Raw genomic sequence first — 26850 nt, forward strand, 5'->3', positions numbered from 1 at the left:
TGCTGTTTTTTTAATGTCAGCCACTCTATCTATAAGCATGGGAACAAAACTCTTGACTTTCATTTCCAAAAAAGTACTGCTCTATCACTTTGATAAAAGAAAATAATTTTATTCTATGTTTTGTAATAAATGATCTTATATCTCAGCTGACCACTGATGAAGGGCAAGACAAGCATGAGCACCTGAGGTGGTTTGATAGTTCATCTCCAGTACCACAGAACAAATACACAGATTAAAATTAAGGAGGTGACTCCAAGGTCTGGTACTATGGATATAGAGGAAGAGATTGAGACTAACAGGAAAAAGTAAATTGGTATGTCAGTCTTCTTCGCATTTGCTTTTCTAAACAGCCAAGTTCTTAGGAGTGGATTCTTACATAAAAGTTTATTTGCTGTCTAGAGTTGCTTTCCCTTTTCCACTGGCTTCAGAGGAAGTCCAGGGCAGCGAGGAGGAGGTGCTTAAACTTGATGAGATGTGTCTTGTGAGCAAGCAAAGCTCAAAGTCTAGAGAAGCTTTTGGGAATGAGTCAGTCCCAGACTTCCCAGGTTCAATGGCCCTATGACCTCAAAGACCTCAAGAACTTCTACTCTAAGAAGAAAGGTTTAGGAGTCCCAGTGAAGATGGCTAAATTTGCAACAACACTTCCAGTACTCAGCAGATTGACTGAGCATATTCAAAGAAGACAAAGTACCATGTTATAACTGCTTAAAGTGAACAACAGCACAACATGCTTATCTGGGGTAGTGTGTCTGGTTTTAGGCATTTCAGGTATCAAGTGACAGGGAAAGATGTTAGGTCCCATATTCCAAGAGCAAAAAACAGACAAAGAATAAGGAAGGGACAGCAGTCCAAACTGGGGTCCTGCTTAGAGGTTTCTGCGAATCTTGCATTACAACCTTCTTTTTACTGCAGCCCCAGCCCCAGAGCTCACCTGTACCAGTCCCCCTGAGTCCAGCTCACCTTCATTCTTGACCACCCCAGACCCTAATCCTTTCTCCTCTCTAGACCCTTCTCAATCCCCAGCTCCCAGTTCTACTCCAGAGCTTCCAATACCCCAGCACAGAAGCCAGTATTTGTCCTCTTCTCCTCTTTTTGTCCTTGGTAGACTTCAGAAGTACCCCTAATGCTCCCATCTGTCAGCAGAGCCCACCTCACACTCTCATCGGCTGCTACAGCAAGCTAATTCTGCTTTCTCACTGGGAGACATTGCTTCATCATTGCCTTCCACAAAAACAAAATCTCACCTTCTGCTTGAAAAAAACATTTGTACTTGCTCACACCTCACCAGGATCGAACTTTAAGAGTAAAAAGAAAAAAAAAAAGCTGGAAAATAGCTGTTATTGTAGATCTGCTAGAAAGCAGCAAGATGCACTAAGAAAAGAAAGAGAAATGACAAGCACCTCTTTTGACTCCAGAAGACAAATCTCCTGTTATGTTTGCCATCTCGTGTAGTCATCTTGCACAGGATCAAGTAGAGCAAAAATGCAGGAGCAAGTTTAGCTTTACTTATATTGCAATCAAAAAGCATTAGATGACACTTGCCAAGAGATTTCAGGAGATGGAAGAGCATGTTTACATGCCATTATCTTTCTTCCCGCTTATCCCATTTTGTCAGGAGAGAAAGAAGATGTTTTGAACTAGAGAGCTATTAAGAATGTGCTTTAATGAATGGAACAACCGTGTAAGCTAAGCTAATAACTGCAATCAAGCATTAACTAGTGCTGGGGGAAGAACCCTTACTTCCTTATCTTTAGCCATCTATTATTTAGTCATCTATTTCCTCTGCTGTTAACCATGTATCTTTAAAAGGAGCAAGATGCTTACTTTAGATGGACTGTAAATAACTTTTTCTCATTCTTTTTCCTAAATTGCATTGTTTTATATAACTTTGGGAAAGTTTATAACCATGGAATGTGTCCGAAGTGGTCCACCAACTTCAGCATGTAGTGTTGGGGGGATCTGAGGCAGTCTTGCTGTGGTCAGTACCTCAGTACTTTGCACCACTCACTTGAAGTATGCTATTCTGTGTAGTGCTGAGCCCATGCTTAGTCATCACTGTGTTCAAGTGCTGATGAACATCCGGGATTATCTGTGGCTTGTTTCCTGAAGTCTGTGTCATCACTCTATGATTAGTATTACTCTAAGCTAGAATCACAACCCACAATATTGTACTGTGCCCTTATACAACCACTGGATGTTCTGCAGAAGACAAAATTTTTTTGACATTTGGTGAAAAGCTATGTATGATAGTGCAACAACGTGGGATTACTTTCAGGACACCCTGAAATGCCAGATTTAGGGGAAAGAGCTGATATGGTCTTACAGCCAAGGTCAAAACAAAACAAAAAAACCCTGACTTCCCCCTACAAATTGGTATTCCTGTACAGCAGTACTTGACAGTCAAGACAACCCTAGTGAGAACATGCAGTGTATGAGTCCTGAGAAGGGAACCTCTATCACACAGATTTTTCTTTTGACTGCTTGTATTTTATTTTCTAATAAGTGACTGGTATCATATACTTTGGCATAGAGCTAATACCTTCTTTTTTTAAAAAAAAAAAAAAAAAAAAGCATGTACATGATGACAACAGCGTGATCCACTTGTCAAGATCATTCCTTGGACTATTCACACACAGTCAAAATAGTGATTACTCCCCAGAGTATCTGTTCTCTTACAAATGTTCAGCCACCAGTGCACCCCTGGGTCAAGAAGGTACCAAAAATGAATTAAAATCTTTTTTCCAATCCTGACTCCCTGCCTCTAAAAGTTACAGCAAGAAAGTCACCTTCTGAATTTGAATGGGTCTATCCCTTTATTAAGGGAGCATCAAATATAAAGAAAGTCCATTTTCCATCAAATTAATTTTCAGAATTGTAATATTCTAAAATTGTACTTTTTTATTTTCATGATCATCCCTGCATTTGTCAAAAGAAAAAAATCTAACAATGAATGGGAGCATTAAAGCAAGTACAATCACCTCTGTTTAAATCAGTATATGCAATTCAGAAGTATCATTCTGGGACAAAAAAGATAAAATTTGTAGAAGAATTCATCCTGAGCATCTAAAAGGCAGGTGCATTAGGATTAGCAAGATAGTGTAAGTTATCAAAACCTATTTTATTGAAGGATTTGCATTTCAATGGATATTCATTTCTCTATCCGGATCTATCTTAACTATGTCTTTGTAGGTACATAAAATAACTCATCGACCAGAATCTAATGATTAAACTTAGCTAGCAGTGTCATTGTATAGCAGCTTGGAGTCATACTGTGTCTCCGTGGATCCCTGCTGAAGTCAATAGAGCTCTGCATAGGAACACAGATGTGCCTGTGTGCAGTCCATTGGAGAACTCAGTATAGACATTAAGCCTGATGCTCCCTTAGGAACAGCACAGTGAGTCTGGTTTCTTTGAAATACTGAAAGTACGCATAAATCTGGTGAATTTATCTGTAGCAAAGAGTTTCTTTTCTAATCTTTGTCAGACTAGAGCTTCTCTTTGATCAGGGATAGATATCAGAATTTGGTCCAGATTAATTTTTAAAAAGCCTATATATTTCACCATTGACCTATCACCTCCTTTTAAAAAGGTGCCTGAGAGATATTGAACATTTGATTTATTACAGACTGTTGCTTCCCTCCCTGTCTGCTAATCACTGAATTGAAAATGAGTTCTTTTTATTATTTCAGTGAAAATAGGTGCTTTCCTAACTCTGTAACACCATCCTCCCAAGGAATATACCAAATATAACTTAATGATGGATTTTTATAGCTAGGGATTTAGTCATATAATTTTTAAAAAATAATTTTGTTTTGTTTTGTTTTAACTAAAGTCTCTAGACACTAGTGACACCAATACTTTGCTTCTCATTTAATTTACTCTTACTGCTCATCTTTGCTTATTATATTTCAAGAGGTTATAAGCAATTTAGAAACTTACCTCTACCAATTTTTGCTAGGATTAAGGCTCCAAGTTTCTGTAAGTCCTAGCTTGAGGCTTGTTCTGCTAAATCATTCTTAAATTCCTTAAGACTAAATCCAAAAGGGCACTGAGGAGACAAAACCCTATTAAAATTATCAGGACCGTGGCTTCAACAGGATTTAGGCTCCTAAATGCCTTTATGAAACCAGAATTTAGGGTTTAAAGCCCACCCATCAGTTCAAAGCATTAAATACCTAACTACATCTATCTAATTTGTCTATTTTGCTATTGCATCCCATCCTGGATGGCAACCCATCCTCTAGTTACATGCCAAAGTTAGAGCTTTCAAAGAAAGAGGAACATGAGGTATCCAGGGATAAAGATCTCATCTAGCAGATTGGAGACGTATTCTCAAAACATCTTGTGTTCCCCTTCGCACTTCAGAAGAACCTGATCTGACTGCACAACTTGCTAAGTTAGTGCCACATCTACTAGAATGCCGAGAGAACCTTTCTCGCCGTTAACTACTCAGGGATTTTGTACAAAACGAAACAGAAGTGAATGAGAGGAAATAATCCAGAATACATCAACAGTCTGATGGTTTGGTCACTCTTCACAAAGATACAGAGGATGTAGACTCAATCAAGCCTGTACTCCAAATCATGCAGAATGTGGATGTAATAAAAAAGGTCTCATTTGGGAAATCTGAACTCACAGATACTGTTTGTAAGAGGTGACAGATGTGCACATAAAGCTAATCCTAAAAGTCTTTTCCCAGCATCCTATTTTGAGCTTGCCTTGGGGATTAGACAATGAGCTGGTCAGCAACAACAAAACTTAGGCAGATGTTACTGCAGAAACTCAGGTGCATTTAAAGTATCATGTAGCAGTTTAGTAAATGGATCTCAGGATCTAAGCAGAACTTAAATATTGGATTTAATATTACGTGCCTAAATCCCTTTTGGAATTGGGGCATTCATGATGTTCTCCAGGGAGCTATTTCACTTTTTTTTTTTCCTTTAACTTGCTACATGTGCACATTTATGTGTACACATAAAACCATAACTAGGCAAAACAAATGTAGACTACAGACCATTAGGATTCAGTAAAGCATCTGAGCATAAGCTTCATTTAAACATGTGTGTAATTCCATTAAAGTCAATAGATCTTAAGCAAATAAGGGATCTTCCCATACTGTAGTGAGGACATAGATGAGACTATGTAATTTCTAAAAAAAATTGGAGTATAAGTGGGAGAAATGGAAATATATATGTAATTTCTGCTTTTTAACCAAAAGCACCCTATTTTTCAAATCCTTGCCTGAGGCAGAGTGTTTTTACAAGCATATTTTTTTGTTTCATTTATTTTTTATAAAAAGCAAAACAAATGAGAAATACAGCTCTTGATCCAGCCTTTCACATGACAAGTGAAAGTAAAATATTTTGGGAAAGCAGGAATGAATAGGCACTTTACTATAAAAACAGAAACACATTTACTCTCGGATCTCAGTGCCTGTGCTTGTGCCACTGGCCTGAATCTTACTGCATTTTCACTGCACTCCATCATATAATTGCATCTTTCTGACAAAAGACTGTTTTATTCCTGAGAAGACTCTGCTCTTTGGTCAGACCCTTTGAGTCCCCTTTCTGTACCTAATCCAGAGTAATACAATTCAGCCCTACAATATAAAGCTGGTATTCTCTAAGGCAGGAGATATGGGTTCAATCACTCACTGGGTTTCAAAAGAACGCTGGTGAAAGGCAGCTGCTGCTTCTAAGAAAACATGGTGCCTTATATTGCTTAAGAGCATTTCCTGTTATTCTGCAAAGGAGGAAGGGATGGGGACCTTCTTCTGACCCCGTAAAAGATGCTTCCTAGATAGCCAGATAACTAGTTGCCCTTCATCAGCATTCCCTCTTAACCCTGTGGACTAATCTAACCCAGATCTTATTGACTGTAGCAGAGAACACTATCACTGCGCCAGTGGCCCGCTGATTGCCTTATTAGTTGATAAGGCTTTGTAATTAGCCCTCAAACTCTCTTCAGTAAATCTCCAATTTCACCCTTCAGAGGCTCTGAGCAGATACTACTACACTATAGGGCCTCAGAAAGCTGCTAATGAAGTGTGTAATGAGGCTTTTTAGAGTTGGAAGATTGAAGAAAAAAAAACAAAGATAAATAAAAAGCATATAAAAGATGAGAGCTACTTTTCTAGTGATTTTTCCCATCTCTTCTATTGAAAATATTCCTCAGGTGCAGCTTCTAAGTTATTCCTACTTTAAAATGCAGATGGAGATTTAAGAATAAATTGAAGTTTACTCTTAAAAACTAAAAAAAAAGGCTTGCATCACTGATGTGCAGCAATGGATACCATTGAAATATTGCATTAATTTCTCTAGCAAGGAATCTGTACTTAAATCTCAGTCTGTGAAGGTTTTGCGGCACCTCCTCCTCCTCCACACACACACACACACACACACACACACACACACACACACACACTTAACTCCAGCCTATAATATCAAGATTGCTCTCTCTGTACCTAACAAACAGTATTTCACTAGGATAAAAGCCCACAAATTTGTCCATCACTAAAGGATATGATGTTAGCACTGTCAGGGCAAAGATGGATGAAAGAACAGAGGTTTGGTCTCATGCAGTATTTCCAAACTTCTCATTTTGTTTTCACTTTCTCATGTAAGTGTGCTATTAAGAGTTACAGATGGTAAGAATTTTTGTAAATGGAGATTCCTCACACATCTTAGAGGATCCAAAGATCTACCAGACTTCCTACTGACCCAAGCGCTCTGACAGATAAGCTATGGCAGATATTCTTGTAGCATTTTCATCACAGAATGGTTGAGGTTGGAAGGGACCTCTGGAGATCATCTAGTCCAAACCCCCTGCTCAAGCAGGGTCACCTAGATCACATTGCACAGGATCACGTCCAGGCAGGTTTTGAATATCTCCAGAGAAGGAGACTCCACAACCTCTCTGGGCAACCTGTTCCAGTGCTCTGTCACCCTCACAGTAAAGAAGTTTTTTTTCATGTTCAGATGGAACCGCCTGTGTTTCAGTTTGTGCCTGTTGCCTCGCGTCCTGTCTCTGGGCACCACTGAAAATCCCCTTGCTGTGTGCTTTGGCCCTTTGGCAACATTTCCATCGCTATTATAGAGTCTGCAGAACAGAACATGTAGATATGTGTTAGGCCATAGTCCACATATTTTTAAAGTCAGGATAAGTTAGTATGGCCACAGAGAGATGCTTTTATTCTGAAAAGGGGAAGGCGGCGAAAGGTTAGTTTTAACTCAGATCAGTGCATTAATTTGGTTCACCATAAGCCCAGGATGCACTTGTGGCTCAACCATTTCAAGTCACACTTAGGCATATTAGCTTAAAGTACTGATTGAAGTGGTTTTGCATTGAGATATCAGATTGTGAAATAGAGTAGCTGAAATGTAGGCATACACTGAGTTCTTCAGGTGTGCTATGGGCATTGATAACATCCAATGCAGAGGAGGTTACAAACATTTGAGGGGAATACGGCTGTTCGTATAGTGAACATGACTCAGAGTTCAAGACGCTCATTTCCATATAGAGGCCAAAATCTGCTAGACACTTAAATGGAGAATATACTCAAGACAAATCAAAGCATCACTGATACTGTACTGTGTTAGTCCACCATATCACTTGTATTATGAAAGATTTCTCTCCAATTTGAAACACTACATTTTTATACTATCTATCTGCTTACATGCCTTTTTGCCTGCTCAGCCATAAACTTAAGGTATCTGGAGTACCAGCTGCCACAGTAAAGTCTGCCATTAGAGGATCAGGAAACAAAAGTACACATTGCCGATGCTGTTTTTATTTTATTGTAGCTTAACCTATTTCATCTTCATGTTTTCAGCATCTAGTTTCCCATGAGTCACTTCAGAGCATAATGGAAAACTTCAGCACAGCACGATTATTCATTTGCATGAGTGAAATCAGCATAGGTTCAAACAGAATGTTTTAACTCTGGGCTAAATGCCACTGTTACCCCTTTTGATTCAATAGTTAGGTGGTTTTCGGAGTCTTTCACGACACTTCAAAAAGGAGATACTGATAATGGAACTTGCTCTTTCTACAGTGCTATCCTGTTCATTTACATAAGCAGTATATGATCTTCTGAATACAGGAAGCATCAAATAACTGAAACATTGTCTTCAGTCATAGTTAGAAATTTTGTTCCATCACCTAGCCCCAAATTCTCTTTTTTATTTTCAGCTTTCTTTTCAGGATCACAGAATATTTGGCAGTTTTGCCCAGCTTTTAGCTGTTTGTCACAAATACAGAGAAATGACATTCAATCTAGACAGCACTTTGCACATAACTTTACTCAGTTGGAGTGATACCCTTATAGATCATGTAGGTCAGTCTCTTCCAGGCTGTTTTGACCTTTACCGCAAATGAAAGCACCTACCAGCTCCAACACAGTTCAATTGCAATCCCAGCAGAAGACAATGGACAATTGAAAAGGTTTGCATTTCAGCTCAGAAAGACCTATATCTGTCTATAGGATCCCAAATCTGACATCCAAAAAACTTTGTGTGTCTAATCATAAAACAAAGTCTAGGTGACCCTACTTAAGCAAGGAGATTGGACTAGATGATCTCCAGAGGCCCCTTCCAACTTCAACCATTCTGTGATTCTGCGAAAAAAGTTTTATATTTTTTTTATCCCCTGATAAGTGGGAGTCAAGATAATTTCCACAACAAATGGGAGTGCTGGCACTATCTCTAGAAAGCAAAAAGTTGGATTGGAAGCAGATTCAAGCATCTGTTCTGTCTCCAACAGCAAGCTTTATTGTATTATATTTCACTCAAACACAATTTTATAATAATAGATTACATTGGTCTTTCACCTGATGTTATAATAGTAAGTAGTGCAACATCCTACTTATTCTTTTGAAACAGCACTCACAAAGAAAGACTTAAAGTATATTCATCTTCAGAGAGTAAAATGTAGATATCTAGATGCATTTAATTTTTGAAAAATCCACCAAAATTTAAGTCACTTTGGCTGTACCTGTACTCAGAAATAACCCAGGTCCATTCTCTGACCATTTGGCTGACTGACCTGTACAGTATAACTTTCTTACCATATGGAAAGGGTGGCTGCAACTAAACAGGCTAATCCCTGAAATACGTCTGGGTGCTACATAGCAGAGAGCCAGGTGACCTAGGCTGAAAGTGGACCAGGGATCATGCTAGCTGTGCTAATGGTTTCACAGATGTGGAGATCAGATGTCAGAGTTTGGGTCCATGTCCTCCTGCCAACATTTGCATAAACAGCAGTGGTCAGACCCAGCACTTCTTTCTTATTCCCACTTGTATTAAAACATACTCCTTTCCAAGAGTTACTTAAAAGGAATGAATTCAGAATTTAAATGGTTCTGTTAAATCAGTTACGTATACCTATTTGTATGTTGTTAAATACAATAATTTATTCAAATATGAATATGCATTTTTATTGTTTATGATTTTTTTAATGTTCAATTTGCTGAGGAAACATTTTTGAACAACATGAAACAAAAAATAGAGGCCAGTTACTTTTTTCAAAATAGAAACGGCTTAAATTGAAAAAACAACTCTGCAAAGGTGCCTGATAAAACTCAGAGGAGAGGCATATAACATATCAAAGGTTTGTTGAATGTTAAGTGAAGCCTTTTTAATTGTCATTCTATGCTGTTCAAGATTGTGATAGAAAACTATGCTTATTCTCATGAAGCCCACATATATACATATTGCAGCCTATGCATCTTTTTATACCACTGAAAAAAATCAATATTTGTATTACAGGTTTACTGGTGTTCTTTCAGAACTCAGTTCTGAGCTGTACTGTCCATTCATGCAGAGGACTAAGGGAGTATAAGCATCATTTTATTTCCGTGTATTAGCTCTCTCCACCCTGATAAACAAGCTAAAAAGCCAGTTAATGCAGCTGACATCTTGAATTATGTAATTTCTCATAATACCTGCCAGAAATGCTATTCAGTCCTGCTGTACACGCAGGAATGCTGTTCAAAACCTTAGCTTCTGGCTCAGCAGCATGATCAGCGGTACAAAGGGTACTCAGCATGTAACAGGGATTACTGACCTGTGCGGGAGGAGGACAGAAAACTCTATTACCATAATCCTTTGCTATATCCTTCATACAAATCTGTCAGCGAGACAGAGTAGTACTGGGATGAGATGGCTTGTGGTGAAAACACAGGTTTAGGATCAGCACTGTGAATTTTTGTGAAACAAGAAATTTTCTGTCTTCTTGCCCAAAGTGATACATAATGACAAGGGCTGCTGGAATTTGCAGATTTTGTAGAAAGGACATATATGAACCAGAATATTTGTCATATTTCTGCCTAAAGTTCACTGGAAGTAATGTGTATGCCTAGCTGGCAGATTCAAGGTACTGTCACTGAATTTAAAAGAAGAACCAGGATTTTAAAGATACGTGTCAGCAACAGTCTGGCTGCTCAATTATCTAATGCAGTGTTTACGACAAATCCTCAACAGAGCCCTTAATAATATTTCACAATATTACAACAAACTTCCTCCTGTTCTGACTGCAGTTAGTGGCAACTATGCTGTTGAATCCTTTGGGACCATGAACAGGCACAGCTGTCAATCCTACTATATTGCATCAGCATTGCACTGGTGTTCTTAACAAATATACATTGAATGGCATATTTGCAATACATGGAAAACTGACAGAAGACACACCATTTAATATTGACCTACTAACCTGCCTTCAGCATTTAATAGATCAGAAAAACTTTCCTTTTGGAACATATCTTTGTTTAAATATGCATGTCTCTAGATCCTGAGTAGATCAGTTCATAGGCTTGGGGAGGTCTAGGGTAGGTGTTGAGAGCTGCCACTCACACAGAATCACACTTACTGGAAAATTTGTACTGTTACCAACCTTAGCTTGTTGGAGGGCCCTACTGTGGCCTAGGACAAAGAATAGAATAAAATATATTTTATTTGGCCTAAATACTTGCACAATTAAACTGTCTCCAGACCAAGTTACTACTGAAGAAGCTCATGGATTTAGTGATAACTCTCACTGTTTTGGTTTCTGGATGAACTTTCTTCTTAGACTGTTATAACATTTCCTAAGTATGTCCATCCCTGACAGCTTTCTCGTGTTTACATTTTGTCTAGGGCTGGATCCCATAATTCAGCTGCTGTCTGGCAAACTATCTGCCCACCCTTAGATCTAGCAGATCCATTGCCTTTTCACCTGTAAAAGGCATACCTCGTACCTTATATAGGCCTTCTATACCAGTTGTAATATAAGGCATACCTTATATCTGTTGAAAGGACAACCAATATCAATATGTAGTTTTGCTGACACAGGAGTGCCAGCTTTAAGACAACATAGGAATATTTTTGTCAACAGGTGCAGAACATTCAGTAAGATTTAAAACTGCAGAGATATGCTCAAATGAATGTTTGGCATTCCCCTTTAGTCATTACTTAACGTTGGCATCCCCTGATACTTTGAGATCTAACTGATGGTGTGCTTGCTACTCTCCTTGGACTCGGTGGCTTCATCTATATAAATACATTAACCAGTGCCAGGGCCTGGTCTTTGGCCTTGAAGCCAACTAGCATTGTCTGGCCATATCCATACCGTTAAACTCTTTACCCTCCAAAACAGAGACGCTGCATCCGAACTGCCTTTTGGCCTATACCAATGCCCAGAACATACCCAGACACTCCTGGGACACTGTTAGTTGACCCAGACAAGTTTGCCAGGGATCATTCCAAAAGCTTGACAGGGAACATGGCCACATTTCAGTGCTCAGACCTGTGCCCTGGCAATGTTTAATTTACTAGGTGGTTGATGTATGAAAGCCTGAGAGAGCTGACTACTCTCCTTTTCCCATGCCCCTCAAATGGGCCACTCTTTTAACAAGCCACAGACCTTAGATCACTGTCCACCAGCATGCTTTATTCCACAAGGATAATTGCCCTTTTGCAAGACCAGGCAGGACAATAGCAAAGGTGGCACTGACTCTTCAGCAAATAATTGGTGGGAGAGAGATGCATTAAATATTTCATTGAGGTTCTCTTATAAAGCAATGGCATTTTCCCTGATATCTAGCAGCTTTCACAGTCATTTGCAAGAAAATCTTGGACTGAAGAATTCACAAAATACGCCTTCACCATTGCTGAGAAGTTATGTACTCTTCATCCTGAGGGACCTTTACTCCCACCTCAAATACTTATGACCTGAAAATTCATCTCCTTCTTTGTTTCCCTGGTACTTTCACAGATTCTTACTGAACCAGTTGATGCAGCCAGGCATGCCTTAAACCTGAAATTCAGCCCAGATACAACAAATATGAATGTTGCCTGCAACCACTTTCTTTATGAGCTTGTTTTTCCATCTTTGAAAATCAGTCCTTCTACCACCCATGGGGCTGACAACAATACTTATGTTCTAGGCCATGGTTTTAGCTTTTGAAATAATTTTATAGCAAAGCCTTTATACTCGCACAGAACTTGATTCTGTTGCCTAAACATAGGCCTTTGGCACCATCCGAGATGCTGTAAGGTTTCCTATCTGGATTTTAGTTGCCAAACCAGAGGAGAAACCTGTCAGTCTTGTTTCATGATGTCTTGAAATTAAGATTTCAGCATCTCCAGCATCCCATGGTACAGATGCCTATGTTCATTCATCAGAATTGAGCCTACAGAGTTGCCTGAGCAAGCTAGACAAAACAATGTAGTTAACTGTTTGCTTCAGTAATAGTGAAAGTTTTTCTTCCAGTTTGCAAGCTAAATAATTCAATTTAATTAAGTCAAAGGAATTTTTGCCTAAGGTTTCTGTTTTGCTTTGTTTTGTTTTATGAAAGGGTGAGTCACTATGGTACACTATGCATGGTATTACCTACAGAACAATAAGCAACCTTTGATCAAAAGTTTCACTCTTAATTTCTTCATTTTATGCATTTCTCTCAGGCAAAAAGATCAATTTTCTAAGCTGTGAGAAACACCCAGTCACATTAATAGAAGCTCAGATTTGAAACCAGGCTACAACTTTGAAATTGTCTTCAAAAATATACTTACAGTTTTGTTATAAAGTGGTATATTGAAAGGATAAAAAGGAGAGAGAAATAAAGATCTATTGGAAAACATACATAAATACATACTTTCCTATAATTTTAAAATATGTGTTAGTTATTTGATAGGCCATATTGTAGCTGTTATGAATACACACAAATCAATCAAACACAACCCTCCACAATGTGTTTACATGAGTATGATACAGTATAGCTGGTACGTAGGGAAAGTATCATACTAATAAATACGGTGTAAGATACCATATATATGATACATATTTGCTATTTTATCTACTGTAAAAAAGCATGTATTTTCTATTTCAGAGAAAGATACAAAATAACAAAGGATTACAATACCAAAAAATCCTTCTAGAGGTAATATTCAGAATGTTAAAGTTTGGATACAAAGATGGATATATTTCCTTTAGTAAACATAACAAGCTTTCTTAGTAGCAGGTTTGTTATAAGGGTAGAAGAAGATGGCAATTTTTCATCCAGTAATCAATCTAATTTAAAATGAAATGATGAGACACTTAAGTTAGCTTTTTAACTACGGTATTATATTTTCTTGTGAATACTGATCGCTATCAATAAAACACATGGAAAAATGACACAAGTCATTGCAGCCTTCAGTAAGACATACGACATGGTATAGTGAAGCTTACTTTTGATGATCTCCCAGTGGTCTCTGTCCAATGGATTTTAATAACGACTCTGGTCGAACTGCTACTTTCGGTGATGTCTTGGGGCTAGTATCAGAATCTCCACTTTCTTCATCTCCCATGGCCTTAATATAGCTCCCACTCCTCATTCTTCTGCAGGGGATTTCTTCATCTTTCCCACCAGCAGGGTATCCTCCCCATTCATCCTGAGGCACCTAATGGAGAGCATCAAGCACACATGCAAAATGTGCATTATTCTTTCCATATACTGAAATACTTGCTTCAACTTTTCATTTTACAAAGATAAATTATGTGAATTTTTTGTACATCAGAAACAAAGCACTTAGGAAGAACATTTCTAAAGTCTCCAAATGATCTGGAAATCTTAATCCCAGTTTCAGGAGCAGTTTATAAATGTTAGAACCTAAAGAACAATCAAGTCACTGCTTGTCAGCTGAGCTGCAGTAACTATCTGTACAGATGCTCTAAATTGCGGTAAATGGCTTAACTTAACCTCTGTTAAAAGCTTCCACACAGATTTTAAGCGAATGAACAGTAAGTTGATCATGTATTTCAGACCTAAAACTTATTGAAAGCTGAGCACTTTTGAATATTTTACCCACTCTCCTTACATGGGACTTTGGCATTTTTTCAGAAAGAGGAATGAAGTATTTAATTAAAATTAAGCTGTGATTTTGGCATAAACGGATGGAATTCTGAGTTAGGGCAAACTTCTGTGAAAAAAGGCAAATGTGGTAATTTGTCATTTTTTCTTATTTAGAAACAGCAAAATACTTCATAGAAGCTGTAACATATCAGGAATGTAGACAGTTAATTATTAATTCTGTATAGCCGAGGCTGTTTTCATACAGTTGAGGTGCTTTTTCAAATAGTAAGTCTGGTGACCAGACAATCCATAGCTGGTGGATATCTGTCTGTACCACAAACTGGCAGAGAACTGAGTAGGAGTAGAATTTCCAATCCACAGCAAAATCAGCCTTGTTTTAAGACTCCTGGGGAAACTCTCAGCAAGCCTGTCTCTGTCAGTGTTACAGATTCTTTGCTTTTTGTTTAATCTTCCAAGGTGCTAAATGCTCTGGTCCTAATCCAGAAATGCACTTAAGCATTTTCTTGAAGTGTATAGGCAACTCACTGAAATCCATTGTAATGACTTGTGGTTAAAAAGAAGGATGTGATTAAATGCTTTGGTGGACCAGGGCTGATGCACTTGGTAGCATCAAGTCCTTTATCAGCATAATGACTTATAATATATTACACAGAACAATGACATTATTTACCAATATACTATAAATCAGGACTTCAAGTTAAGCAATATATTAAGGAGTTTTTGCAAAGTAGGATGTCAGATCAAGACTTTAAGTCAAACATATTTGAGACTTTCTACAAACAGAGTTCTCTGAGGAACAGACGGAAATGCTCCCACTGATTTCATCAGGCTTGGAGGCTAGATTTAAATTACTCTCCCTGTCACATTCTCCCTGTCATCTCTACTGCCCTTACAAGACACATGAATTAGCCATGCACTAGGTGAACAGACATGGTGCTTTGAGTTCCAAAAAGGGATCCACGTGGAAATGAAATTTTAAAAGAGGGGGAAACAAGTAAAGACAGAGATATTAAATTAAAGTAACAAACTCAGCAGAGAAAAAGAGAGACTGAAGATGAAGTCAGAAAAGAAGAGATGAAGATTAGAAAAATGTTGGAAAGAAATATCTCAGAAAAATTATGAATTATATTCGTATATAAAGTAATAGGACTGAATCTAAACAGAATATGGTTTAGATCATGCAAAGAAACAAACCCTTAATATTATTCTGCTTTGGATGGTGATTGGAAAGGGAACATGAAATATTTTCCCAAACTTGAAGCCTGTAAATGTAATATATCATCTTCATTTCTTCCTAAGACCCACTATGTATGAAATTTATGTTGGAGGAAGGATTTCTGAGATTCTGGAAAAACTAAAAAATATCTATGTGTAACAACAGTTGTAATAGCCAGACTCCTATAATAAACAAAATAAATGTATTTTCTTAAGCTTTATTACCCACAGCTGGCAATACTGTTAACTGTGAAAATCTGAATTAGCGTGCTATATTAAGAAAAATGAATCGATACTATACAAACATGCTCTCACTTTTTATTCTTCTTTATTACTTGGATGTAAGCATAGCTAACAACAAGAACCAAATGCTGAAAAAGCATTTATTGGCATATAGATGTGCCCACTGCAAGCTATATGGTTCAATTTTCTGTATTAAAAATGAATTATTACATTCATTCTTAATATTCTTTTTCAAAAACCTATAGCTTTTTCAAAGAAAAATTATTTTGGCTTGAAATTTCTCTCATTCATTTTAGCTTAAAGATATCACATAGAAAGTTTGAAAAGACATTGATCAATAACTTTATATTTACTCAAATACAAAAAACTTAGTTTCTCAACTTTCTTTTGTCTGATATTCCATGTTCACATAGCTAAATAATGATTTGGATCTAAGTAAGTAAACACAGGCTTAATTGTAACTTGAACTTGAAATCTTATTTTTAAAGATAGGAATTGCTGATTTTCACATTAAAGTGTCTAAAAAATAAAGGCTTTTTTACTGTGATAAAGAAGTTTATGAGAACAAATCTTCCAGCTATATACCTCACTGCTTTTGTTGATTGAATTTCTTTCACTTCCTCAATTCATAAGTTAAATGAATTCCAAAGAAAGCTAAAAAATAAATAAGCCCCAAACCACATAAATGCACCAAGAACGCTTTTATCCCTTTTCTAATCAGAGTAACTTGTTGACAATCATAAAAGACTTTATGATTGAAAAAAAAGTTGTTTACAATAACAATATGTATATTTTTTGTTAACCTTGAGCCATTCAAAGGAGCAGAACACAATGAACACAGGGAAAATCTTCTGAAGCCTAGCACTGAAGTTTCACAACATTTTCTCTCAGAAGATTTTATGCAGGGCCTAGGAAAAAGCTTGGAGTCTTTCTACTGTCTTCAAAAGACCCCTGCATTTTTTTTCCCTCATGGATTAAGAATAACAGCAAAATTTGAGTCCCAATTCAGTCAGCACTGGCTCATCATTTACTTTAGCTGAGAGGTTAAATGCTTGGAAAAATCTTTTCAAATCCAGGCTATCTCAGATCCCAATATAGCCTTAAAGAAAAGCAAAAGGGTATAATAGTGCACAGAAAGATTTTTCTTTATTTTGAAATGTTAACAAAAATATTTTACAGAAAGTATGAGGGTCATTAAATATATATATCCCAAAACATGAAAAGGGCTTCACAGATTGCAGAAATGCTTTCTTACAATAGTTCGCAGTCCCTGAAATTCCCATCTGCAGGGTTTGCAACTGCTAATTGGGAATAATTACTCTAATTACCTACTTGTGTATAGTGATGAGTGCTGATATTTATAATTTCTAAAAAAGCCTTCCTCCTGTTTTACATGTTAGCATGAATCCTTGTATATGCAGTTTTTATCCACAGAGGAGTTAGACTGCATATTACCATATGAATTTCCTTTTGTAAGAACAACGAGCTGACAAGGTCTAGATATTTTCATTTAATTCTGTCATCAGCTGCTGATTTGGTTATAACTACTACAGAAATGATGAGTCTCTTTCACAAATTTAATGCATTATTGCTGTGAGGCACCAGCAGGTTCAGGAAATTTGAGGTTTCTCAGTTGTTCTGGTACTTTTTAAAATTGTTCTGGTACTCATTCACTATGATATCTTAGATTAGTTACTTAGGGACAGATTTAATAAACCACCTAGTACCTAAAACTTACCTTACTACATTTTATGCAGCTGATCCCTGGAGTGAACTCCACAACCTTAGGTAGGAGCCTAAATTTCCCCATAAAAGGCATTAAGGAGAGCTAGCTCCTGCAGAATAGGATCCAAAAGGAAGTAAAGAGCTCCCTTTAGCTAGCCAGCCAAAAAGCTGAGCATGAAGACAAGTCTAAAATCCTTCTCCTTTCTGGGGCTTACTGTATTTGATAACAGGTGGCAGGAAAGGCCTTCTGCCTTTCACCATTCATAGCCTGAGACCATGGTCTTTTCAAAGAATGGAGCAGGCTTTATTCTTTGCTTCTAGGACAAAAGTGCTACAGAAGTTGAAGACCTCAATGCCCTCCTTCTAAATAATAATGGTTAGAGTGCTCAGGAAGCAAAAGACTTAGGCTTGACACATAAGCTTGTGTGCTCTCCTCCTCTTTTTTTTTAGCTCATCCCCTTTTCACGAAACACTCAGAGATTCCTGGGGGGAGGGCTGGGGAGAGCTGCTTAGAAGAGAAGAACTTCACATACAAGTAAGGTTGTGTTGTTGTAACCTTCTGATCCAGGCACTTACCTGGAAGAAGGGGCATTTGTTATAGTACCTGGGCCAAAGACTGCCCATGAATTTTATATGAACAGCATTTGGATAAAACTCATGGAGAAATTTAACAAGGAAAGAAGTGCCTTCACTCCAAATGCCTTATAACCTGATGCTCAGGATGCTCTGAGGAATTGAGAAGATACAGGTGTGAACTCATGCAGGCTAAGGAAGAAATTGAATTTGAATCTTCACAGTGAGTATTCTAGACACTTTTTGGTTACTTAGAAACATTTCTCTGTTTTAGAAGAAAGGTTACTACCCTTGTAGCCCTTGCTGTCGGTGTGTCTTGGTTGCTCAGATTAGGCCTGTCAGGTTAAAAGGGCAGAAAAATGCCTAATTTCTGACCCCTGACTGGACTTCAGCCATTGGTCTGTCCCCAGCCTGTCACATTACACAAATTCTGCACATAAGCAGAAACATATCATTGGGGAGAAGGGGGATGAATTCACATCACCAAACCTGAGGTGCAAACTTGGAATCACGGAATCACTGAGGTTGAAAGGGACCCCAGAGGTCTCTAGTCCAGTCTCTTGCTCAAGCAGGGAAGTCTTTAGTCCAGCTTCCTGCTACAGCAGGTTGCCCAGGGCCACATCCGGCTGGGTTTTGAATATCTCCAAGGATGGAGACTCCTCTCTGGGCAACCTATTTCAGGTAAATGCTAATGGTAAAAAAGTTTTTCATTATATCTAATCAGAGACAGATAATCTAGGCTCCCATTCAGGCACTAGTGTTAGATATTTAAAGCTCAATGGTATGAGTATGCAACCTATCTAAAAAATACTCATGTCAAAACCAGAAGAACCAATGAAATTTTCATTTCTCTGGACTTGGACTACTGATAATTCAAGTTTTTGGATCTCAATTTAGGATTTAGCCAAAGAAATCAATCCAGAAATTGCTACTGGCATTTCAAAACAGGTCTGCTCCTGTTGTTCCACCTGCTTCTATGACATTTGTTCCAAACTCCCAGAGTTTCAAAGGTGTTCTACCACTGAAGTGCTGATCTGCTTAAGATCTGGCATCTCACTTTACTAGCTAAATTGAAATACTTCTTAATATACGGCTTTAGCTGAGGGAGCTGACTATCACTTCTTCATATTTCTCATTCTCAAAGGTTAAAATGAATATTACCTACCTCACAGGAGTCCTGTGAAATTTAATTAGCATGCAGATGTAAAATGCACTGAAATATTCATTATCACCTAAATCTTATTTTATTAATATAAATTTCACATTTTACCAGAAGCTGAACCTGTCTGTGCATGAAATTAGACTATCGATATGAAGAAGGACAAGATATGAAATACTATGTAGTAGATAGATAATTGTTGTAATTTTATGCTTTCTCAGCCTGGAAGAGAAGATGACCCCCAAAAAGGAGGACAGAACCTGAAGCGTAGATAAGAGATTTTCCCTTGAACCAGGTCGTCTTCAAGGACCGTTAGAAGAAAAGCCCTTGTGCACAGCCATAAGTAGATGAAAATAGATGACAATCTTGCAAGGAAGACAAAAATGGTTTTTAGTAGGGTAGTTTTCCTTGATATTATACTGGCAAGTGGAAGCTGGATGTCCTGTGTTTTCAAAAATTTTGTTGAAGAAGAGTGAGAGTGAAACACTGACCTGTTAGCAGAATTTTCCTCTAAAGTTGAAGAAGACTACCTTGCAATCTTTCTCCCAGAGTTTCTTCTGGAGTGGTAGTAGCCTTATCCAAACCCAAAGAAACCACATAGGCTATAGGCTATTAAATTAAATGGGGGAGGAGAGGTACCAAGAGGCCAATTGATGGTTCTTCCAAAACTAAATCTCACCACCTTGTTCTTGCTAGTTATTTCTTTTCTGAATATTAGTTTATTTCTTTATGCTTTTTTGTGTCTTAAGGACTCTGGTTTTGGTTTGTGTGTGGAGGGGAGCGGGAATTCTCAGTCACCATTTTAGTAAGCCTCTAAACAACATTCCCTTTTTGCACTAAAAAAATTGTAACTCTATGCTACATTAGAACATATTTGTTTATTTACCCTTTCCCTTGAGTGGACAGCATGTTCAAGACTGTTGTGAGGTGCCACTAGTGTATGAAATATTTACCACAAAATAGAAAGGGCTCAAAATTGCATTTTCCTTTGATACTTGACTTTGTACTTGAAATTTTCTTGCATCCATATTTGAAGGAAATATAATTTTTCCTCCTTTCTGAATCAAAGTAAAGAATTTTATTGCCACACAAATTTTAGAATCAGGCCCTCTAATTACATTCCACCATATACAGGCTGTAGACTCTAGCCCAGTTACTCTAGACCCTATTGGTCTTCTTTTGCAGAAGAGAACAGTGCAGCATCTATAAATAAAACCCTTGCTTCCTCAGTAGCTAACCTTGTGCCCCTCTCAACCTCATTCCTAGTGCACATTTTTATGTAGTTTTTCTGACTTTTTTATGTGCTGATTCACTGTTCAAAGAATGTGAATTATACAATGAAAACTATTTAAAAATCTCTACAAAATACGTCAGGGACTCCTCCTCACCACTAACTATGCCATTCCTTTTAATTAACTTTAATTTTCACATGCCACCCCCTCTCCCTGAATTCCTTGACAGATCAGAAGCACAGAGAGTTCTTGCAACATTCGCTGAAAGTCAGCCGACACTGTCCATCAAGCCAGGAATTAATCCAAGAAAGGAAGAGACACCTTTGTTTTGCCAGTGATTCTCTCTAGGCTTTGATCTGAACAGCCATACTATCAGAAGAAGAGGAAGAAAGTCAGATAGATCCCAAATACTTTATGCTTTACACCCGGTTGAAAACAACACCTTGAATTGCACTTGGAAATGGACCGTACATCCATGAAGATCATAAAGCACAAACATCATATTCCAGCTGGAAGATGTCTGATGAGGCAAACCAGTAGAAGCATTCTTTACTAGCTGATTTTATTAGATGTTTTTCATGTGCAGCCCCAAGCAAAGCTGCACTAACTGATTCTTGATGCGAAGAAGACTTACATCCAATGTACTCAGGATTGCTTAGTCACCGCTTTTGTATTTTCTGCATAACAGTGTTTCGGTTTTTTTTGAAGTAATGCTTTCTAATCCTTATCTTAGCAGTGATGAACTCAAAAACATGAACCATCACTGCATTTCCTAACTGATTCTCCAGAAACTGCAAATAATAATGCAAGGACGGCTAAATAGTGTAAACAGGGTTGTGAGGACTCTGGCTACATTTATATCATTTGGAGGAGTGTGGACCAAGTGCCTGTCTCAGGAGCCACGTGTATGCATACTGTGCGCAAGGACACTCGCAGTTCAGCCACCTGCACAGCCCTTGCACTGCTGCTGGGTGCCCCCGGGCAAAGCATGTGCCGCATCTCCGACACGGTGAAGCAAGGTGTGGTCAGATGGCAGTGGGGGGGTTGTTCACACTAGAAGTGATTTTTCTCTGCCAAGCCTGGGGCTCACCAAGATCTTGTGGTGGAATTTTGAGATGAGATGGGTCTGGATTAAAGGAAGGGCTTGGCCTACCCTTAAATGAGAATGTAGCCTATCAATCCAAGACACAAAATCTGGGGGGATTTAACCTAGGAACCCTGATTCTCATCTGCTGCTGGTTTCCTTGGGTAAGCGACTCAGGATGCTGCTTCACAGTCAGCTTAAGCCAACTCAAAAAAAAAAATGCTACCATCAACTTAAGTGGGCCAAGTTTTCCTTAAATAATATTCATCTTTTCTATCAATTTCAGATTACTTTACAGACTCAGATAATTTCATGTAGCTGCCCGAAAAATAACTCCAAAAACACAACGCAGATAAGTTTTCAGTGTGTGGTGTGCTGCTCCAACTCACTGTGCCGCTGAACGATCGTCCATGCTAGCGAAAGAGAGGGAATGGCAACACAAGGCCAGGGAGGGCAGCCCCACTCCATTGGGCAGCAATGTAATCATAGCTTAGGCTGTGCCTTAATTCCTGTGTGTGAAATAAGGCTAATTGTGCTTCTCTAGCTTGTGAGGCTTTTGTAAGGATAAAAATGGTATGATAATTACTCTAAGGCTATGTGTACATTAGTAAACAAAGACCCATTGTCTTGCCTGGAGGCCAACTGGCCTGCAACACCCTGCATCCATGCTATTGAGCTCCCTGCTTCCAGAACAGCATGAGCGCTAGGAATGGTCCCTGGCCTGTTATAAGTCCTGAACTGCACGCAGGAATTGCTTAGGGAAATACTAGTTGCCTTGGATCAAAATAATGCCATAGAGAGGTCGAACAACACAACAATATAGAGGATAAGGATCCAGTGCCAAGGAACTTTTACTGCCATTATTCAACTTTCTAGTATAGACGTAAACTAAGGTAGCAAGTTTTTTGATGATGGAGATTCACATAACTATTAAAGACCAAAACTTGGAACTTCTCACACTTGCCACAAAATGCAGCATTCCTGCCAATTAATCTGCCACAGTCAAGCAACCAGAATTTATCTTCTTTCTCCCTGTGCTGGTGGGCCAGCCTGTAGTTGCCTTTACTCCATACCTTTCTCCATAAGTGGAATGAATTGAATTATAATGTGAGTTCTGTCAAAGCCAAGCATCAAAGGGCCAAAGAGCTAGACTGGAGTCCAGCTTGTCATTATAGGCAAAGGGGAGCCAGGAATATATCTGCCAGCTGGACTGCCTGAATGACAGGGCAGCAGACAAAGCCCAGGGGACCACAACATCAGCAACTGAAGCTGGCTACAAGTTTCCTTGGCAGCTATTTTTAGGAAAAGCAGGCTGAATTGCCTGGAAAACATTTGCAGAGTGGGTGGAGCCTGGTATCTGCACAGCACAGTAAAGAAAAACTACAGAAAAGGCAAAAGCTCTAAGATGATTTTATGACAATTAATATTTTAAGCTGTGAATCATGTTTGTGAATATTTGGAGGGGACAGGAATGAAAGCTATTTCAACAGGCAAAATTACATTTCTCTAGAATTTATAGCTGGTTATGTATTATCTGTTCTCCATGTGCTTTGAAAAACACTGGCCCCAGGAACAAGAAAGGAAAGGTCTTTCATTTTGTTGCTGTAGTTTTGTCAGACATTAAGCAGGACTGAGTAAAAACTTACTGGAAACTAACCCTCCCTGAAGAGCTGCAGGACTGCATATCTGCATTTCTTCTGTCATGAATATATCTGCATTTCTTCTGTCACTTCCCTTTTTCTGGACTGCATGATGTACAAATGGTGTTGATATGCATATAGAAAAAAACTATCTGCAGGATGCAAGACTTTTATGTATCATAAAGTTTAATTTGTGGGATTCCTGCTGTATATTCCCTAATAATGTACGACAAAAGAAGTGAGACAAAAAAAAGTTCATTTCTTGGCAAGTTATCTATTAGCTACTGTTTCAAATAGAGAAAACATGGCAAGGCCCTCAGACACAATAAAGCACATCTGCAGCTGCTAAGGTGCTTCGGGAAAAGAGACAAGCTTTATTTTCTGCTGTCCTGGAAACCCATGCATTAAACTTGGTTACACAAGCCTTGATGTGAAACAAGAGGGGCCTTAAGGAGCAACAGAGCGAATCTCTTCATGAAGAACATTCACTCTAGAAAAATCTAATTTGCCTAATTGCATTTGCAGTGTACAGCCTAGTTTTATGCCCAAATTAAGAATTGCAACTTAAAAACTGATACTGGAATCTGCTAGAGCTCATTAGTTCATATACAGTGAACAGCTTGCATAAGTTTAGGACTATATGAATTTTGTAATACAAATACATTCAATGATTTAATAAAGTAATAATGAAATAAGAAAAGAACTCTGCTTCTCAGAGCATTTAAAGGTCAGTTTGTCAACTGTGCCCAAAGCCTCTCCCTACTAAAGCTACTGTAATTATACCACAGATGAATTTTGCTCCCGCATTTATTCATCTCCAGACACTTACATCACATTAAAACACTTGAAGTCAGCCAGTTCTGTGGATCCTATTGGGAGACCTGTTCTATGTGTCCTACATGCAAACCCCAGAAGATGAAACAAGCTCGCAGGAAAAGGAAAGAAAAAAGTGTATTAAGGGAAAAGTTTGACTCAGCCAGTAGAGAAAATTCTAGACTGCTGCTAAGTGTAGCAGAAGGCTCATCTGCTTTTATTTCCAAGCTCTGAGCCTGTCTCACCTGATAGAAAACACCCCTGAGCACACAACCTTCTTAATAATTTAAGGAACCTGGCCTTGATCATAGAGAAAAGAAGTAATTTTTTATGTGCTGAAATACGTATTAACTTATGGAAAGTGAACAATACTCACTGAGCACATGAGACATGTGCCTTCGCGCACACCAGGTAATTGGCCCGAGCGTCTCTGGGGCTTCACTGCCTCAAATCTGAGTGTTCCCCAAGGCAGTTGCCCAGGTGCAGCATGGGCGCTGCCAGATTCGTGCACTGGGCTCGCTCTGTGTGGGCCTGGCTCACTGGGCTCATGCTGGGTCACTTGCTGAGGGAGGTGGGCTGCCACACTCTGCCAGACCCAGGCACTCAGATTCCCTGCATTGCCCCCAGTGATGTTACAGGTGGGCAAATACACCTACAAAAGTGCCTAGCAGCTAAGAAAATAGGATAGGAACTGTGTCTCATGAGTTGTGAGCAGATTTGACCAAATAGTAGAGGAATCCTGGCTCTGGCAGGTTGGTTTTGGTGGGTCTTTGGAAGCCAAGAGCCTGGGTCCTGTGGGACCACGCCGCAGCGCAGTGTTATCTTCAAACAGCTTCAGTCCAATTAACATCTTCTGACTGAGCTTTTCACTTTAAAGACTGTGGATTTTAATCACTGGATGAATGTCTTTTCTTTCATTGACACTGAGCTCTCACCTTGTGAATCCATCAGGCAGGTTATCCTTTCCTGCCTTACTATTATATCCACATTTACTATTTCTATCCACATTCTGAAAAGGAAAGATGGAATATCATCAGCCCATGGGCCCAGAATCTCTTCATTGTATGATCTCTCAGCCAAAATCACCTATAGGTCCCTCAGGAAATATCTTTGTCTTTACCACTTTAGATATTAACAAAATTCAGAGCTGTCATTTTAGCATTACTCACATGAGTGGGGCAAGGCCCCCCAGACCATTCATGGGCACAGAATTATGGAGTGAAAGAACAAATGCTTTTATGGGAAGGAAATGAGAGGCGCTCCCCACATCCTTAAAATACACAGCATTGCCAGAACCAGAGTCTGTAGATGTAGCAAGGACTCCACTGTCACAGAGCTATAATAAGGCTAGAGAGGAAGAAGACATAAAAGATGACATCCCTAGTCCTCACCTAAAAGAAGGCCTGAAGTAAACAGTGTCTTATTTAATCCAAACAGAAAATGAGATCACTTTCTTCCTGTTTTTTATAAGGCTGATACTGAAAAAATAGTGCACATCTTTAAAACATATTTAAATTAATTTTAAAGGATATATAAACATATATCTTTGCCTCTTTTGTCCTATCTAGCTATTAGGTCATATTTAACTGTCTGCATACTTTTGAAAAGATCCCTTCTCCTACCAGAAATACCAGGGACCTTGTCTATACAGACATTCAGCCATTTAAACACAGATGCAACTCCACTTTAGAAAGAAGCCCTTAGACACAGGACTGTGAGACCACCAAAAACAAATGGAAAAAATCAAAGCAACATATCTGAATGCTTCACAATTTTCTACAGTCACGTTTTTGCAGGCCAAATGGTACTGGCAGCTCAGGAGAGGAGCCAGGTCTGCCCTAGGCAGCAAGCCAATTGCAGAGGGGAGCGTGTGGTCACTCTAGCCCCAGTGTCTGCATTCCTGGCAGCTCCTGTGACTGGGCATTTAGGCCTCTCTTGCACATGCTCCACTCCTGACTTTGGGAGGGCAAAAGACCAGCTGAGACATCTTTATGGAACCGGGCTGTAGAAATGAAAACGGTATAGCACATGTCTATGCTGATTTCAGATGCAGATTATCATTTCACCCACACCAGCTTTTCTTGCCCTAGAAACAACTCAGTTAATTCTGGAGTGATGACTGTGAGCAGTGATTCTGTGCTGGTGACATAAATCATTGTGAAGGCAGTGCGGGTGACAGTGACCAAGTCACCTGGACACAGATGCCAGTACCACAACTCTACAGTAATGCCTAACTTGACAGTATATGTCAGTTGATAGAGTACTGGGCATAGTTTCTGTAGTTCACACATGTTTATTTTGTCCAGTTTCACAAAGATGAATTGCTGAGGAAGGTGCACTAGGTTGAAAACCACCCTTGCAAAGCAGTAGTACACCTCCTTAGGGCAACAGTCTAGATTCTGTCATGGCCCCAGGAGAGGTCCTAGAAATAGGCAAGTGAGGATTTATGCCTATTACTCCATAAGCTTGTCCTCAAAGCTCTTCTCCATGTTGGCATAACTTAAACCAGCATAGACCCTTGTTGATACTACTGCTTTTTTATTTTTCTTTTTTAAGAAACCAACTCTTGTGCTTTTCTCTCATTCAGTAGAGTACACAGCTGACATTATTACCTACATGCTTAGCACTGCCAGTGCTGTAATGGATGACGCTGGTACTTAAATGCACTAGGAAGACAGGAGGGGGCTGAAGCCATTTTTAGAACAACATGCTATTTTCTTTTTTAGTGCTGACTCATTCACTGTACCTTGTGGTATGTTTACCTAGATTGCTTGCTGCTTCACAGGCTGCTGAATGGTTGAGGGAGGAATATTAATCAGTGACACATAGCACTGTGCTCC

General features: G+C 38.8%; 1 protein-coding gene across 1 annotated transcript in view; it reads right to left on the minus strand.

The window, feature by feature from the left end:
- Positions 1–26850, minus strand: part of DLGAP2 (DLG associated protein 2) — a 467774-nt gene that overhangs the window by 56675 nt on the left and 384249 nt on the right. Inside the window, exon 6 of the mRNA XM_067294229.1 lies at positions 13702–13913. Within this exon, the coding sequence (XP_067150330.1) occupies positions 13702–13913 (212 nt within the window). The remainder of the gene's footprint in view (positions 1–13701; positions 13914–26850) is intronic.

Source organism: Apteryx mantelli, chromosome 3 (assembly GCF_036417845.1).
Source record: "Apteryx mantelli isolate bAptMan1 chromosome 3, bAptMan1.hap1, whole genome shotgun sequence".
NCBI lineage: Eukaryota > Metazoa > Chordata > Aves > Apterygiformes > Apterygidae > Apteryx > Apteryx mantelli.